This window comes from Megascapheus bottae, chromosome 15, assembly GCF_031878675.1.
Source record: "Megascapheus bottae isolate mThoBot1 chromosome 15, mThoBot2.hap1, whole genome shotgun sequence".
NCBI classification, from domain to species: Eukaryota; Metazoa; Chordata; class Mammalia; order Rodentia; family Geomyidae; genus Megascapheus; species Megascapheus bottae.
In genome coordinates, this window is record NC_143523.1 from 56,709,100 (window position 1) to 56,724,261 (window position 15,162).

The 15,162-nt window shown below is 44.3% G+C and overlaps 1 protein-coding gene across 1 annotated transcript in view; it reads right to left on the minus strand.

The window, feature by feature from the left end:
* Vstm4 (V-set and transmembrane domain containing 4) overlaps nt 1–15,162 on the minus strand; it is an 82,988-nt gene that overhangs the window by 46,334 nt on the left and 21,492 nt on the right. Inside the window, exon 3 of the mRNA XM_090347019.1 lies at nt 7,746–7,814. Within this exon, the coding sequence (XP_090203145.1) occupies nt 7,746–7,814 (69 nt within the window). The remainder of the gene's footprint in view (nt 1–7,745; nt 7,815–15,162) is intronic.

Below are 15,162 nucleotides of genomic sequence, written 5' to 3' on the forward strand. Positions count from 1 at the left end.
CAACCAGCTACAAGTGGATATTTGAATTCTTAAGCTGAAAGGGCCAGCATGTCAGTGCAGACATGTGGCAGGGGTGGCTGGTGATTGGCAGGGGTGGATGGGTGGTAGCTGGCTTCTAGGGGGACCCTGAGAATGTGGGTAGGACTGGCAGTCAGTGAAGGGAAGGGGGAGGGGACAGAGCAGGATATCTAGTGATTTCTACCTATCTCTTCCAAGATCCGAGCCCCAGAGAGACCCAGGGCTGAGGGAAGCCTCAGCCCTGTAGTCCACAAGGTCTCTGAGACCAGGCTGAACTTGGTCTATGATGCTTCTGCTCACTGGCTGATGTTCTACCTAAGCCATACCTCCAACCCCATCTTCTTATTTTCTTAGGCAGGCTCAATATTTATTTCTAAGCTAGTTTGGGTAGGTTTCTGTTCCTGGTCACTAAAAAAATCTAAACTCAAAATAAAATGGTCAGCCCTCTCTCTGTACCAAATCCATGTCCATGGATTTGATCAAGTATATTCCAAACCCCAAACTGCATTGTTGGGGTTTGGAGAGAGGGCCCTGTGTCATCCATGGTTGGCAGTGTTGAGAATGGGGATCATTTGTGAGGACAATGCTGGCTCTTTGTAGTTACCATACCAAACTGGAACCAGATACCAGGACACAGGCTGGTCAGAACGGCGTGACCCCAGGGGCAGTCCTAGTGTTACTTGCCCTGAGCAAACTACTTCAGTGGCAGGATTAGGAAGCCATTACTGGGGTCCAGTGGCTCATGCCTATAATAGCTTCAGTCTAATATTTGAGACTGGCAGTTCAAAGCCAGCCCAGGCAGTAAAGTCCATGAGACTCTTATTCCAATGAACCACCCAAAAGCCAGAAGTGGAGCTGTGGCTCAAGTGGTAGAGTGCTGGCCTTGAGCAACAAAGCTCCAAGACAGTGCCCTGGCTTTGGGGTCAAGCCCCAGGACCAGCAGTATAATGCATCAAATAACCAGTACACGGCTAAGCAAGCAGACAAGCCACCTGCCTGGAAAGGGTTCTGGAGATTGTGGGACCACAAGACAGAACTATTTGCCCTCACCTTCCTTCCTGAGCTACAAGAGAACTGTCTTCCAGTGTTTCTGCCAATGGAACAGAGTGACTGACTGATCCATCAGTTCATTTATTCATCTGGACCCTTCCTTTGAGGCAGGATAGATTAGGGAAAGTGAGTCGTGGTAAATGACTGCTATGAATCAAAAAAAAAAAAACTTAAGCTTAAAGATACTCAGTCATCTACTTCCCTTAAGATTAAGGAACCAAAGACATCTTAGAGAAAAATGAGGCAGGATATATTGAGGAAAATGAGGCCTACTGATGGCAACTCAGAAAATATAGTATTTAGAAACATGGAACCACCATCTTGACTTCAAAGAGAGGCAACAGGATGCATTGTTTCCTGAGAGATGCATTTCTCATCCCAAGAATTTACATTTGTTTAGCAGGATGCATCTCTTTCTGAGAAAAATGCTCTCCCAAAATGCAGACGGTAAACTAGAACCAGAAACCTAGGAAGTGTAACAACACCAAGAGTGATTGAGAGCAAAGGCGAACATCTCTATTTTCCTAACTCTGAAGTCAGACCTCCTGCTTTACCATATAAATATCCCTGCTACCAGAAAGCTGTCTCCTCTTTAGCACCCCAGACCATGTGGAAGCGTCTGCCTTTCTGCTTGTCTGTTTGTCCACATACCTACTGGCTTGTGTGCTTGCTCATTTGCCTTCTTAATAAAGCTCCACCGAGTTTTCTTACCATCATGACTTGTCCAGAAATTCTGCCTTTGAAGTCAAGGACCCTAAGTGAAGGTTCTCTACTTTTAGAGGGAAATTCCACAAATCTTCACTGGCATCTGGTGATGCCTTAATTTCTGCACCATGGATGTCAGAAAAGAAGCTGCCACTTGTACTTCTCATCCATGTGCTCTCTAGCATCTCCCCACGTGCAGGGAGCCACTCTACCCTAGCAGAAGGCAAAGGGCTCTAGGCTCAGTTACTGCTTCCCATCATAGCCACCTCTCTGTGGCACAAGGGGAGCCTGCTCTTCACAGGAAACTGTGGCTGCAGAACATCTGGCCAGGCCATAGGCTCAGCTGCTCTACCAAGCCTGTGGGCCCACAGGCCCTGCCCACCTCCATGTGGGTCTTGAGTGGCTGGGGCTGCTCTCTATTCTGTTCTGGAAGCTTCAGGAACCTTGAAAGTGTTAATTTACAGCAGAAAACCCAGAACACCTGAGCTACACTCCTTTTGGCCATACACTGTACCCTGGCATTCTGATTGTTTATTCTCCTTTCTGTTCCAAGCATTCCTTTATTAAAGGAAACACATTCTACTGAGTAGGTTAAAACAAACAACCAAACAAAAAACTAACAAGCTGCCTCCCTCACCTCCCACCGCCCCCCCATGCTCTAACAAAGGCCAAGCCCCAGTCATAGAGGCCAGGTTCACAAAAGCCTCACATTGCCTGGGACAGCTGGGCAGAGGGTAGGGCCTGGTCCTGTTCCTTCTCTCCCACCCACTTTGCCTCTCCCCCTGTCCTTTAACTAAAGACTTGAAAAATCTCTCTAAATTTAAAGGGGAGCTCAAAAGTTTCAAACTTAGCTCTGACCAAACAATATTTGTCTGCAGACTGAACTTAAACCTAGGCCTAAATTTAACCCAACATTTGCACTTAACCAAATCTGAGATTCGTTTTTAAATTACTATAGGGATCATGGAAATAAACTCCAGGAAATGGAAACCAGAGGGTTTGTTTGTTCCTTTTTATTGTTATTATTTTCTTTTCTTTTTGTCTTATTTATCTGGCTTTGAGAGGGGTGGGGGACACAGAAACGGAGGGACAAAAGTGAACAGATGCAGCAGTAATATTCACAAACTTATGGGTGGGAAAGGGAGGGAAAAAGAGGGAGAGAATAAAAGAAGGGGTGACCACATTGTCCCAAAAGAAATTACCCAATTTATGTAACTGTAACCCCTCTGTACATCACCTTTATAAAAACAATTAAAAAATACTGTAAGTCTGGGGTTGTTATTCAGTGGCAGAAAGCATACAATTATGAAGCCCTGGATTTCTTCCCAGTCCTGTGAGAACTAAATGAATAAAGCAATAAAGCAAAATAAAATAATAAAATATCAAAGATTATCTTGCACATCCAACATTAATGCCAAATTCTATGTTCGGGTCCCTGACTCCATTTTCAGTTTTATCTTTTGCCCCTGGACTTCCAAAGACACGATTGCCTTTTCCAGACTAACTACCAAAAAACGCCCAGACTTCCCCAAAGCAGATGGCGAGGCCAGCAGCTGCAGGCACAGAGCACACCATCGGGGCTGACAAGACAGGGTGTCAGTGTGGCCTGCCAGCTCCGCCCACCCTCCCAGCCTGCCTGACCCAGCTTGGACAAGGCAGCCAGCACCTGTTGCCTGGCAACCTGGCAGGGAGATCCAGCCTGCTTTGAAATGGGGGTGATTCCAGCATTCCATAGCACAGTCAAGGAAAGCCACTCCTGCTGGCCCTGTATCACCCATTGGATCAAGAAAACATGGTCAGTATTTTCTGGGCAAATACAAGGGCCTAGGAGATGGCAATTCTGGCCACAAAAGTCTGAACTTCTAGTGTTTTGGGATGCAGCCTGTGATGCCATTTTGCTCAGGGCCAAATACCTGTTCTATGGCCCTGTGGGATTTTTAATTCGTGGTGACAGCTCAGCAAGAAGCCTGACAATCAATGCTTGTTTTGTTCAGCCCTCTCTCACCCAAGTGGGCCCCAGGAGGATAGGTATCTGACCCTCCTATCTAGGGAAAAAAGACCTCAAACTTTGTGCTAGAAAGTTGCAACCGTACCCTTGACCTTTGCCAACGCTGTGGCTGGTTAATAAAGCAAAAACCCACTGCTGCAGGGGATATATTTTTTTTTTTTTGCTGCTGCTGGCACTGCAAAAATGACAGCAAAAGAAGGCTTGGAAACAGCTGCTGGGGATGTAGGCTTGGTGTTCTGAGCTTACTGGAGGGACCTGTTGGTCTCCATAGAGGAGAAGTACACCATCAGCGACAGACTCTGCATAGGAGGAGGGGGTGGAGGAGTAAAGCTGACATTTTGAGCTTGCACGGGAATTCTAGAATGTCATTTGTCACAGGAAGTGTTTCAAAGATTCTGATTACCATGCCAGCTAATTTGAGGTATGTCCTGCCTAACTGCTATTGTTTTTTCCAAATGTGTACGTTCTTTTGTTGTTGTTGATGATGATTGTAGGAGCTCGAACTCAGGGCCTGCATGCCGGTCCCGAGCTTTCTCCTCTCAAGGTTAACTCTGCCACTTTGAGCCACAGCTCTGCTTCCAGTTTACTGGTAGTTAACTTTCCAGCCCAGGCTGGCTTTAAACCACAATCCTCCAAATCAACCTCCTGAGTAGCTAGAACTAACATTATCTTATTTGCCTGCGTGTGTGTGTGTGTGCGTGTGTGCGCGTGCACGCACGGATGCACGCATGCATTCAGGTACTGGTGCTTGAACTCAGGGCTTGTGTGCTATCGCATAGCTTTGTTTTGCTAAAGGCTACCATTCCATTATTTAAGCTACATCTCCACTTCTGGCTTTTTGCTGGTTAAATGAAGAGACTTAGGGACTTTCCTACCACGGCTGACTTTGAACTATGACACTCAGATCTCAGCCACCTCGGTAGGTAGGATTACAGGTGTAAGCCACTGGCACCTGGCACCATCTAATTAAAAAAAAAAATCTGATCATCAGATCACTTGAATTGAAACTACCTAGACTCTGTAAAGGTGCAGACTTTTCTATCCCTTTTTAATATAATAATGGGAATTTCAGGGACAAAGCCTTAGATCTCCTCCAAGGAAAGTATTAGCATCTCAGACACACAGGACTCCCTCTGGTTCATCCCCAGTGGCCTACCTTGGAAAGCACAGGTCATTTCCTTACCAACCCCCTCCCTACCATCACAGTACCATCTCATAGGAAAAAAAAAACAACAAAAACAACTTATGGTAAAAATCAGCTAGCTTGGAAGTCCAAATGTGGCTCAAGTGGTAAAAGGCCAGCCCTGAGCAAAAAAGCCAAGGGAGAGTTCAAGTACCAGTATACACACCACACACACACACACACACACACACACACACACACACACACACACACACACACACACAGAGCTAATGTCTTAATTTCACTTCACTCTTTGGAATGAAATCACTTTCCCCTCTGCCCAAAGGGAAGCAAAATAAAAGCAGAGGAAGGAACCTGAGTATTATTTGCTATGATAAAGTCATCAGATAAAGAAAAGGACAACCTTAAAGCAGACAGAAGAGCCAGGACCAGCAGCTCATGCCTGTGGTACTAGCTACTCAGGAGGTGATCTTTGGCTATTTGGTTCAAAGCAAACCCAGGAAGGAAAGTCTGTGAGCCTCTTATCTCAAGTAGTAAAGTGCTAGCCTTGCACAAAAAAAGCTCAGGGATAGCACCTAGGCCCTAAGTTCAAGCCTCAGGACCAGAAAAAAAAAAAAAAGAGGGGTATAGTGGGGAAGCAGGAAGCAGAAGAAACACCAGGGATTGCAAAGAACCATTGTTGCAGTAAAGTATAATCTGGGAAAGAAACTACTTACAATAAAAATATTCAGTGATAAAGTTGGGTTCTGACAGTTCATGCCTGTAGTTGCTAATCCTAACTACTCAGGAGGCTGAGATCTAAGGATCACAGTTCAAAGTCAGCTTAGCCTTATCTCCAATAGAAGCTGGAAATGAAGATACAGCTCAAATGGAAGAGTGCCAGCCTTGAGCAAAAAAAAGCCAAGTGACAGCATGAAGCCCTGAGTTCAAGTCCTAGTACCAGCACCAAAAAACAAAACAAAACAACAAAAACAAATGACAACAAAATCCTAATGGTATGACTCCTTACAGTTAGCAAACAATGTTCACAATTCACATTGTATTTTTCTAAGTGTAGTGGTGCCTTGGTACTTTGTTTTATCACATGTGACTAAAAGAGATGGGGTTAGACCCATGTGCACTCCTATAGTCTGCTCTCCTCTGCTACCCATGCCTCATCGGGCTCACAGCCGCCAGGGGTGATAAGGAGTTGCCAGGCACACACCTCTCTTTGGATTCTCCTAAGCCCAAAGCCTTTACAAGACATAAGTCTCCTATGCTTCTGACCTCCGATTAACAGGAGCCAGCCTTTCCCAGATCAAAGTATCTGCCTGAGAATTGATGGAGCATAGGAATTCATGGTGTGTGCAATCATTTCACGTCATCCTTGGCTGTGTGGATCATGCACTGTCTCAACTTGCTTCCCTCCAAAGCAAAGTACAACCTCAGCACTCTTCCTGTTCATTCAGGGCCAGATTTCATTGATGTGGGAAACTTGCTAGGCATTGCAAGATATTTTGCAGTTCCCTAGCTCACACCTGCAATAGATGCTAATGGCACCCTCACCAAGTGTGGCTGCCAAAATGCCGCCAGAAGCCGGGGGCTGGTGGCTCATGCTTGTAATGCTAGTTACTCAGGATGCTGAGATCTGAAAATCTTATTCAAAGCCAGCCAAGGCCTGAAAGTCCATGAGACTCTTATCTCCAATTAACCCCAGAAAACAGGACATGGTGCTGTGGCTCAAGTGGTAGAGCACTAGCTTCAAGCTAAAGAACTCAGGGACAGCACCCAAGCCCAGAGTTCAAGCTCCATGACCACAAAAAAAAAATGCCACCGGACATGGAATCAGACATGGTTCACACAGGAGTATGTGTGCCACCTAGATGACTTGAAAAAACCCACTGTGCTGGGGCTGCTGCTGCAAATGATAAAGATGATGGTGGTGGCGATGACGGTAGGCCCACACTTTAGGAACCACTTCTCAGCTTGTGTCTCCTAGCCTAACCACATGCGAGAATCATCCATGAAGCATCAAGTGTGTGTGTGTGTGTGTGTGTGTGTGTGTGTGTGTGTGTGATGCATGTGTGCATGCACGATTGCGTGCATGCATGTGCAGGGTCTAGGGCTTAAACTCAGGACCTTGTGCTTCATTCAGCTTTTTCTCAAGGCTGGCACTCTAGCATTTGATCCACACCTCCAGTGCCCAACCACGGAGCATCGAACAAGTTCCAACTAAATCAGATTCTTGAAAAATATTATTCAGGTTCCACCAGTCATTAAGCTCCCTAGGTGATTCTAACAGAGTAAAAATCCCTAATTTCAGATTTGTGAACTTTTCTTAGAACCCCCAAACTTCTTAAGCTTTTTATTTTTAGATCATTTGAACACTCCTCTCTAATATCTCCAGGAGAAAGGATTCTGAACAAAACTTGGGGGCTGAGACCATGTTATTCATGAATACATTTAGGACAAAAAAAAGCAAGTTTGAGCCAGATAATGGTGGTCCACACCTATAAACCTAGCTATTCAGGAGGCTGAGATCTGAGGATCATGGTTCCAAGCTACCCTGAACAGAAACATCTGTGAGACTTACCCTTGGTGAACCAGCAAAAAGCTAAAGTGGAGCTGTAGTTCAAGTGGTCGAGTGCTAGCCTTGAGCACAAAAAGCCAAGCAAGACTGTGAGACCCTGAGCTAAAGACCCAGTACTGGCCAAAAATCAATCAGTCAATCAAAGCTTCATGTTGTAGCCAAACCAAGAACTGAAGTCTCTCCTTTTTCTGTCCTTTCCTATTGTCTCAAAGTAAGGCTGCATCTTCCAATCAGAAAAAGTGCCACATTACCTTCAAACACTGCCCAGGTCTTTTGCTTCTTCTCAAAGGATGAATCTTCTGGAGCTTTGAGGGAAATCACTGGAAGAGATAAAAGGAAAAACTCAATATAAAATGTAGGGGCTAAGGGTACTGGTTCCAACTGTAGCCCCAAATAATCCTAGACACTTAAACTGATAAAGTGATTTTCACGTTGGGAAAACCATACATCGAGGGAAGAAGACACAACATCTTAGACCCAATGGCTCAGAAACTTGGGTCCCAGGAGAAGGAAAGTAAGATGTTTATATTTAAAAGTCAGTGAATGAAGCCAAGTACCATGGTTCACGCCTATAACCCTAGTTACTCACGTGGCTGAGATCCGAGGATAAGGGTTCAAAGCCAGCCCAGGCACAAAAGTCCACGAGATTCTTATCTCCAATTAACTACTACAAAGCTGGAAATGGAACTATAGCTCACACATGAATTCCTGTGCTCCATCAATTCTCAGGCAGATACTTTGATCTGGGAAAGGCTGGCTCCTGTTAATCGGAGGTCAGAAGCATAGGAGACTTATGTCTTGTAAAGGCTTTGGGCTTAGGAGAATCCAAAGAGAGGTGTGTGCCTGGCAACTCCTTATCACCCCTGGCGGCTGTGAGCCCGATGAGGCATGGGTAGCAGAGGAGAGCAGACTATAGGAGTGCACATGGGTCTAACCCCATCTCTTTTAGTCACATGTGATAAAACAAAGTACCAAGGCACCACTACACTTAGAAAAATACAATGTGAATTGTGAACATTGTTTGCTAACTGTAAGGAGTCATACCATTAGGATTTTGTTGTCATTTGTTTTTGTTGTTGTTTTGTTTTGTTTTTTGGTGCTGGTACTAGGACTTGAACTCAGGGCTTCATGCTGTCACTTGGCTTTTTTTTGCTCAAGGCTGGCACTCTTCCATTTGAGCTGTATCTTCATTTCCAGCTTCTATTGGAGATAAGGCTAAGCTGACTTTGAACTGTGATCCTTAGATGCCCCTCAATGTACAAATGGATCACAAAAATATGTTATATACACACAAGGGATTTGAATTATCTATTAGGAAGAATGATATTGTACAATTTCTACAGAAATAGAAAGACCTGGGAAATAATATAAATAAGTCAGGCCCAGAGAAATAAAGTTTGCATGGTTTCCATCATTTGCAGTAGCTATAAATCTGTAAATAATGATGATGTATGGCATTCAAGTGTTTACAAATGAATTAGCTCTATGGAGAGCTCAAATAGTATAATTTTATAGAAAGTCTAGATCAAAGCCCAGCAAAATCAGCACCCAGGAAATAGGCATATGCAAGGAGGGGTGGAGCCAAGTGAAGAGGGGTAGACAAATGAAAGGGAGAAAGTGGAGAAAATGTAGTCAAGAATTCATTGTATATATCATAAAACTAAGAAAAAGGAAGTGGTGGGTTCAAGGGGGGGGTCAGAATGCTGAAGGAGAGAGATTAATCAAGACAGATTATATTCACAAACTGCTGTGTTAAATGGCACCTCCTTTTATGATCACTTAGAGATGATAAAAATATAAGGATGCATTGTACTCACAAACTGGTATGTTGACTTGAAACCTCTTTGTACACCTAGATAGAAAAGTGCAAGAGGCAAGCAATATGGTAAAGATGACCTGAGACTTAGATTACTGCATTTTTTGTATTATTGTTAAAATTCAATTCTGATTTTTCTTTCTGGGTTTGCACTTTATTGATCTGTCTTCCAGATCAATAATCTTCTTTTCAGCTAAGTCTATCCTGCTGTAAAGCCCTTTTCTTATATTTTTAATTTTTATTTATTTTATCTTTCAGTGCATCATCCATAGACTTGTTTCTGTCATCTATTTTTGCTTTCTCCCTTGTCTCTCAGTATGCCTGATACTTTTTTTCTAATTGAAAATCAGACATTGTTACATGCAAAATCATGATAGCACTAGATAAAATTTTAGTTTTCTGGTGGAAAGTTAGAGGTGGATGATTGCATTAAGCTAATTAGAGTTTGGACTGTTCAGGGGATTCATATTAAGTTTTATAGTGTCTGGTCTTTTTCTTATTTGTCCTTCCTTTCACGGATCAGTCATTCAGCCTTCCCCAGTGGCAAACCTGGGGTATTTATCATATTTTTCCCAATGTTCACTCACTGGTAGAAATGCTAAAAACACGTTTGCTTCCTAAACATCCTAGCTGTCACTTTCTGCAGATTACCTCTCAACTAACACTGTTTAAGAGTTCAAAGTTTCTAGCAATTGGGTTACTCCACTGTTTTTTTCTACAATTTACTAAACCACCAAAAAATAATCAGGAGATCCGAAATATGGACATGTGTATATAATTATATGATGTAATTTTATAGCATAGTGTATCTGTGAAATATAGATATAGAATTCAAAAATGCAGATAAATTGTTTTCATCTTTCCTAATTGTTCTCAGAAAGAGGGCTTTGATCAACTGGTCTGACATGATCAGAGAACTTTTCTTTGAAAACCTGAGTTCTTCAAAATTAGTAGCTCTATCTTCTGCCTCCATATAACCACCATGTGGTATGCTTTCTGACACATGACAGACAGGTGCATAGTCAACAAATGAGTGAACCATTTGCTTTTGATTGTCTCACGAAGTAAGCAACCAAGGCCTTCAGGAATGAATTCTTAGTGGATAATTAATGGATCATTAGACCTAAGATAAGTCTGACAATAAGTCAGACATTGCACCCAACGCTCCTGCCTTCCTAATATTCCTTCTATCAGAGCCCCTGTAATCAACTGCCTGCCAAAGTAACCAGTCAGATTTCCTCTGAGAACTTAAAGAGAAGGCATTAGGTTATTGTGGGCCTTCAGGGGGCCTAAAAGGACTGGTGGACTGTGGAGTGGGGTCAGTCATGTTGGAAAACAGATGAGCTGAATGAAGCAGAGGGAACCAGCACAGGAAGATGGAAGGGACTCTTGAGCCCTATGCCATCAAACCATCCTTGTACCTTCCTAAACGGGCGTGAGTGGGTGTCCATGCCTTCAATCATTTGAGTGCATTGACAAGGGCAGCTGACAAAATCTGAATAAAGATAGCTTAAGGACAGATAATAAAGACACCTCCAAAGAGCTTACTTTTCAGGAGGTGAAAGGAGTATCACATCCGGGAAGCTTGTCACCGTACTAGGTCAGCTTTCTGAGGAAGAGATTCTTTTTTGTTGTTGTTGTTAGCTCTGGGGCTTGAACTCAGGGCCTGGGCACTGTCCTTGGGCTGTCTCAGGGATAGCACTCTACCACTTGAGCCACAGTCCCACTCCCAGCTTTTTCTGTGTATGTGGTACTGAGGAATCGAACCCAGAGCTTCATACATGCTAGTCAGGTACTCTCCCACTAGGCCATGCTCCCGGCCCCTGTCTATTCTTGACTGCTCTGATTTGACTCCTAGAACTGGTGCTCAGTGTACACCCTTGACCTGAGCAGAAATCTCATAACTGTTCATACAGCAAACATGGAAAGATCACCTATCCTGTGGCTAAACCTATACAGCTGTAATAGGCTGCTGTCCTCCTCACCAATGTCTGGACTTTCAGCCATCTCTCAGCTTCTATGATGACTACCTGGACAGTTAAGAATAGAAGGTAACAAATTCTTCCTGATAGATTTGTGACTATAATCCTAGTTACTCACGAGGCTAAAACCTTAGGATCATGGTCTGAAGCCAACTGAGGTAGGAAAGACCATGGGATTCTTCTCTCCAATAAACCACCAAAAGCAAGAAGCAGAACTAGCCTTTTTCTCCTCTCTCTCCTCTCTCTTTGTCTCTCTCTCTCTCTGTCTCTCTCTCTCTGTCTCTGTGTCTCTGTCTCTGTCTCTGTCTCTGTCTCTCTCTCTCTCTCTCTCTCTCTGTCTCTCTCTCTCTCTCTCTTGCTCACTCACTCTCATTCTCTCATACACAGTTTTCAGCAAAAAAAACCTCAGGGACAGCACATAGGCCCTGAGTTCAAGCTCTAAGATGAACACACACACACACACACACACACACACACACACACACCAGTAAATTTAGTATTGGAAGATTAGTCAGAATTTTATCTCTTTTTAAAAGAATGAAAATGGGGACTCTGGCAGAGCCTGTGGAATTTTCCCAAGGTTTGCTGTAACATTTTGTGTTCTTTGCTAACCTTGAGCTATCCCTGTGTGAATTTGAGACATTGTAAAAGGATGTGTCTGAGTCCATAGACTGTAAAAAAAAAAAAATGGAGCTGGTGGACATGGCCAGGCCCACAGCCACAAGACAATCCAAAGCTCCACATACTTTATTAATAGATCCCTCCACAGTGGATTTCCTGTGGCTCGCACAAAATGGCCTTTGTGCCAGGTGAGAGTGGCTCATATCTAATCCTCATGGGTCAGGAGGCTGAGATCTTAAGATCAAGATTCAAAACCAGCCTAGGCTGGAAAGTCTATGAGACTCCAATGAAACACAAGAAAGCCACAAGTGGAGCTTTGTCTTAAGTGGAAGGGCACCACCCTAGTGTGAATAAAACTAAGCAGTGCTTATAAGTTCAAGTCCCAGGACTTGCACAAAATTAAAAATTGACCCTGGCCAGTTTCTCCTATGAGCAAAGAATGAAAAGTCCCTTCTTCACAGGGGTAGATGGTCTAGAAGATGACAAAATGTCTCTTAGAAGCATTAGGGGCCAGAGATGAAGCTCACTGGAAGATAGAAGGTTTAGCATGCAGAATGTCCCAAACCACACAACCAACAAAAGCACAGGCTAAGGAAAACAAGAACACAGGTTGCAATCAAAGATGATCCATGTTAGTTGAAAACATTCTGAAATAAAATGCAAATTTCTTGAAGAATATTTCTAACAGTTTCCAGTACAGTTAGCCATTAGTCAGTCTCTTAGATAAGAGACAATAAGTCTATCCATTGGGAACTGGGTTGTCTCTCTCTGTCTCAGTCTCTGTCTTACACACACACACACACACACACGCACGCACGCACGCACGCGTGCGCACACACACACACACACACACACACACACACACGTGTGACCCAGCAAGCAGTCTAGTATGCCGCCATGGCTATCCTTCCTTAGCACATTCTCGGAGGAGTGACCAGATTCATCTGTGTGACAGTCATTAGTGCCTTGTCCTGTAGGGTCCTGGTGGGAGCTGGGGCTATCTGAGGGGCAGACATCATATAGTGCTCATCACCCCAGATGTGGGATGTGATCTGCTTCTTGGGGAATCTTCCCCCACTGCAAACACTTCTGTGCCTCTCCTTCTTCCACGCTTCCTGCACCTGGGTGCCATAAAGGAGGGCAATGCATGACATCCCCAAGGACACAAGGCTTCTCTGCCTCCATCCTAGGGATGGGAAAAGGGAGAAAGTAATCAGAGAAGCATATGGAAGCCCACTCAGTGCTCCAGTGCCATTCCTCCTTTCTGAGCAGTGCTTTAATGGTCTCTTGATCTGCTTGACTACCATGCCCACTGCTCAATGAGCTTCAGGGCTCATGATGGAAAGAGGAATACAGTAGTTAAAAGAAAAGTCAGCTAGGGCCGGGAGTTTGGCCTAGTGGTTAAAGTGCTTGCCTAGCATGCATGAAGACCCGGGTTCGATTCCTCGGTACCACATACATAGCAAAAAGCCGGAAGTGGTGCTGAGGCTCAAGTGGTAGAGCTCTAGCCTTGAGAAAGTCCAAGGACAGTGCTCAGGCCCTGAGCTCAAGCCCAGGACTGGCAAAAAAAAAAAAAAGAAAAGAAAAGTCAGCTGGGTACAGTGGCTTATGCTTGTAATCCTATTTACTCAGGAGACTGAGATCTGAGGATCAAGGTTCAAAGCCAGCCTGGCACAAAAGGACCTGAGACTCTTATCTCCAATTAACCTCTAGAAAATGGGAAGTGGGGCTTGGCTCAAGGGTAGGGCAGTAGCCTTGAGCTGAAGAGCTCAGAGACAGCGCCCAGGCTGAGTTTAAGCCCCATGACCCACAAAAAAAAAAAAGTCGGCAACCAGGTGCCAATGGCTCATGCCTGCAATCCTAGCTACTCAGGAGGCGAAGATTTAAGGATCACAGTCCAAAGCCAGCCTGGGCAGAAAAGTCTGGAAAACTCTTATCACCAGTTAATGACCAAAAGGCCCGAGGTGGAAATGTGGCTTAAGTGGGAGTGCACTAGCCTTGAGCACAAAAGCTCAGAGATAGCACACTGGTGGCCCTGAGTTCAAGCCCCAAGACTGACATGAAAAATAAAAAAGGAAAAGAAAAAAAGGAAAAGAAAAGAAAAATCACTAGTTATTTAACAAAACACATGTATATTTAAAATGTTTGAATTGTTTAGTCTTTACATGAAGTGAGGGGTTAAGTAACAAAAGTATTTTTTTTAATAAAGCCAGGAAGGGCAACACATAACACACTGGAAGAAAACGAAGGAAGGAAGGAAGGAAGGAAGGAAGGAAGGAAGGAAGGAAGGAAGGAAGGAAGGAAGGAAGAGAGGGAGGGGGAGGGAAGGAAAAAGTCTCCTTAACTTGATGTGGAAGAAACAGACTCATTTTATGTGACAGGAGCGTTGGCATGGTGGTGGGCTCAGAGCACTATAACCAGTCCTGGCGTGGCCTATTTACGGTGACACCTGTGGTATCAGAAATATTTCCTGGATGAGCTGGAAGGCAAAGGCCCAGCAGTTCCAGCCTGAGTTGCTGCAAGGGACCATGAACTAAGGACCCTGAACTAGATGGTCAATTCACTCTGCAGGATCCCCTTTCCCGTGGCGGGTAGCACCCACGATGCTGTAGAAATTGATGCTAGCTCCAATCCATCACTGCCCCACCCACTAACTTGGGGACAGAACTGAATCCAAGAAGCCTGAGACCACATAACATTGGCCACTGTCCAGAGAACATCGTTTGTTCCACAGGCACTATATAGAGATATGGAGCCCATCCGCCTGGGTCTTGCTTGAGAGGTATGCAAGCTTGGCTTTTCCCTATCTTTCTGATTTTGTGCTTTACTTCATTCATTTCCCAGGGGCTCAACTATGATGAGGTGGGGGTGGCAGCTCTGGGCAGTGGTTGGAATATAAAATAGGGAAGGTAGGAATGAGTTAAGAACAATAAACAGAATCATCTCTCCTGGGGTGGGAGTGGGGCAGGGCATGTGAAGTCATCTCAACTGGATATTACTGCTCTATGCCTGTACTTCTAGCTACTGCTAAGATCTGGAGAACTACAGTTCAAAAACAGCCCATTACAGAAAGTCTACAAGAACAAAATAACCAGCAAAATGCTGAGCTGGAGGCATGGTTCCAGTGGCAGAGAGCCAGCTAAGCAAAGGAAATTGAGTAAGCATGAAGTCTTGACTTCAAACCTGACTATAAGAAAAAAAAGCAAATAAAATAAGTGAAACCATCTTCTGACTTACTGCCCACTTGTC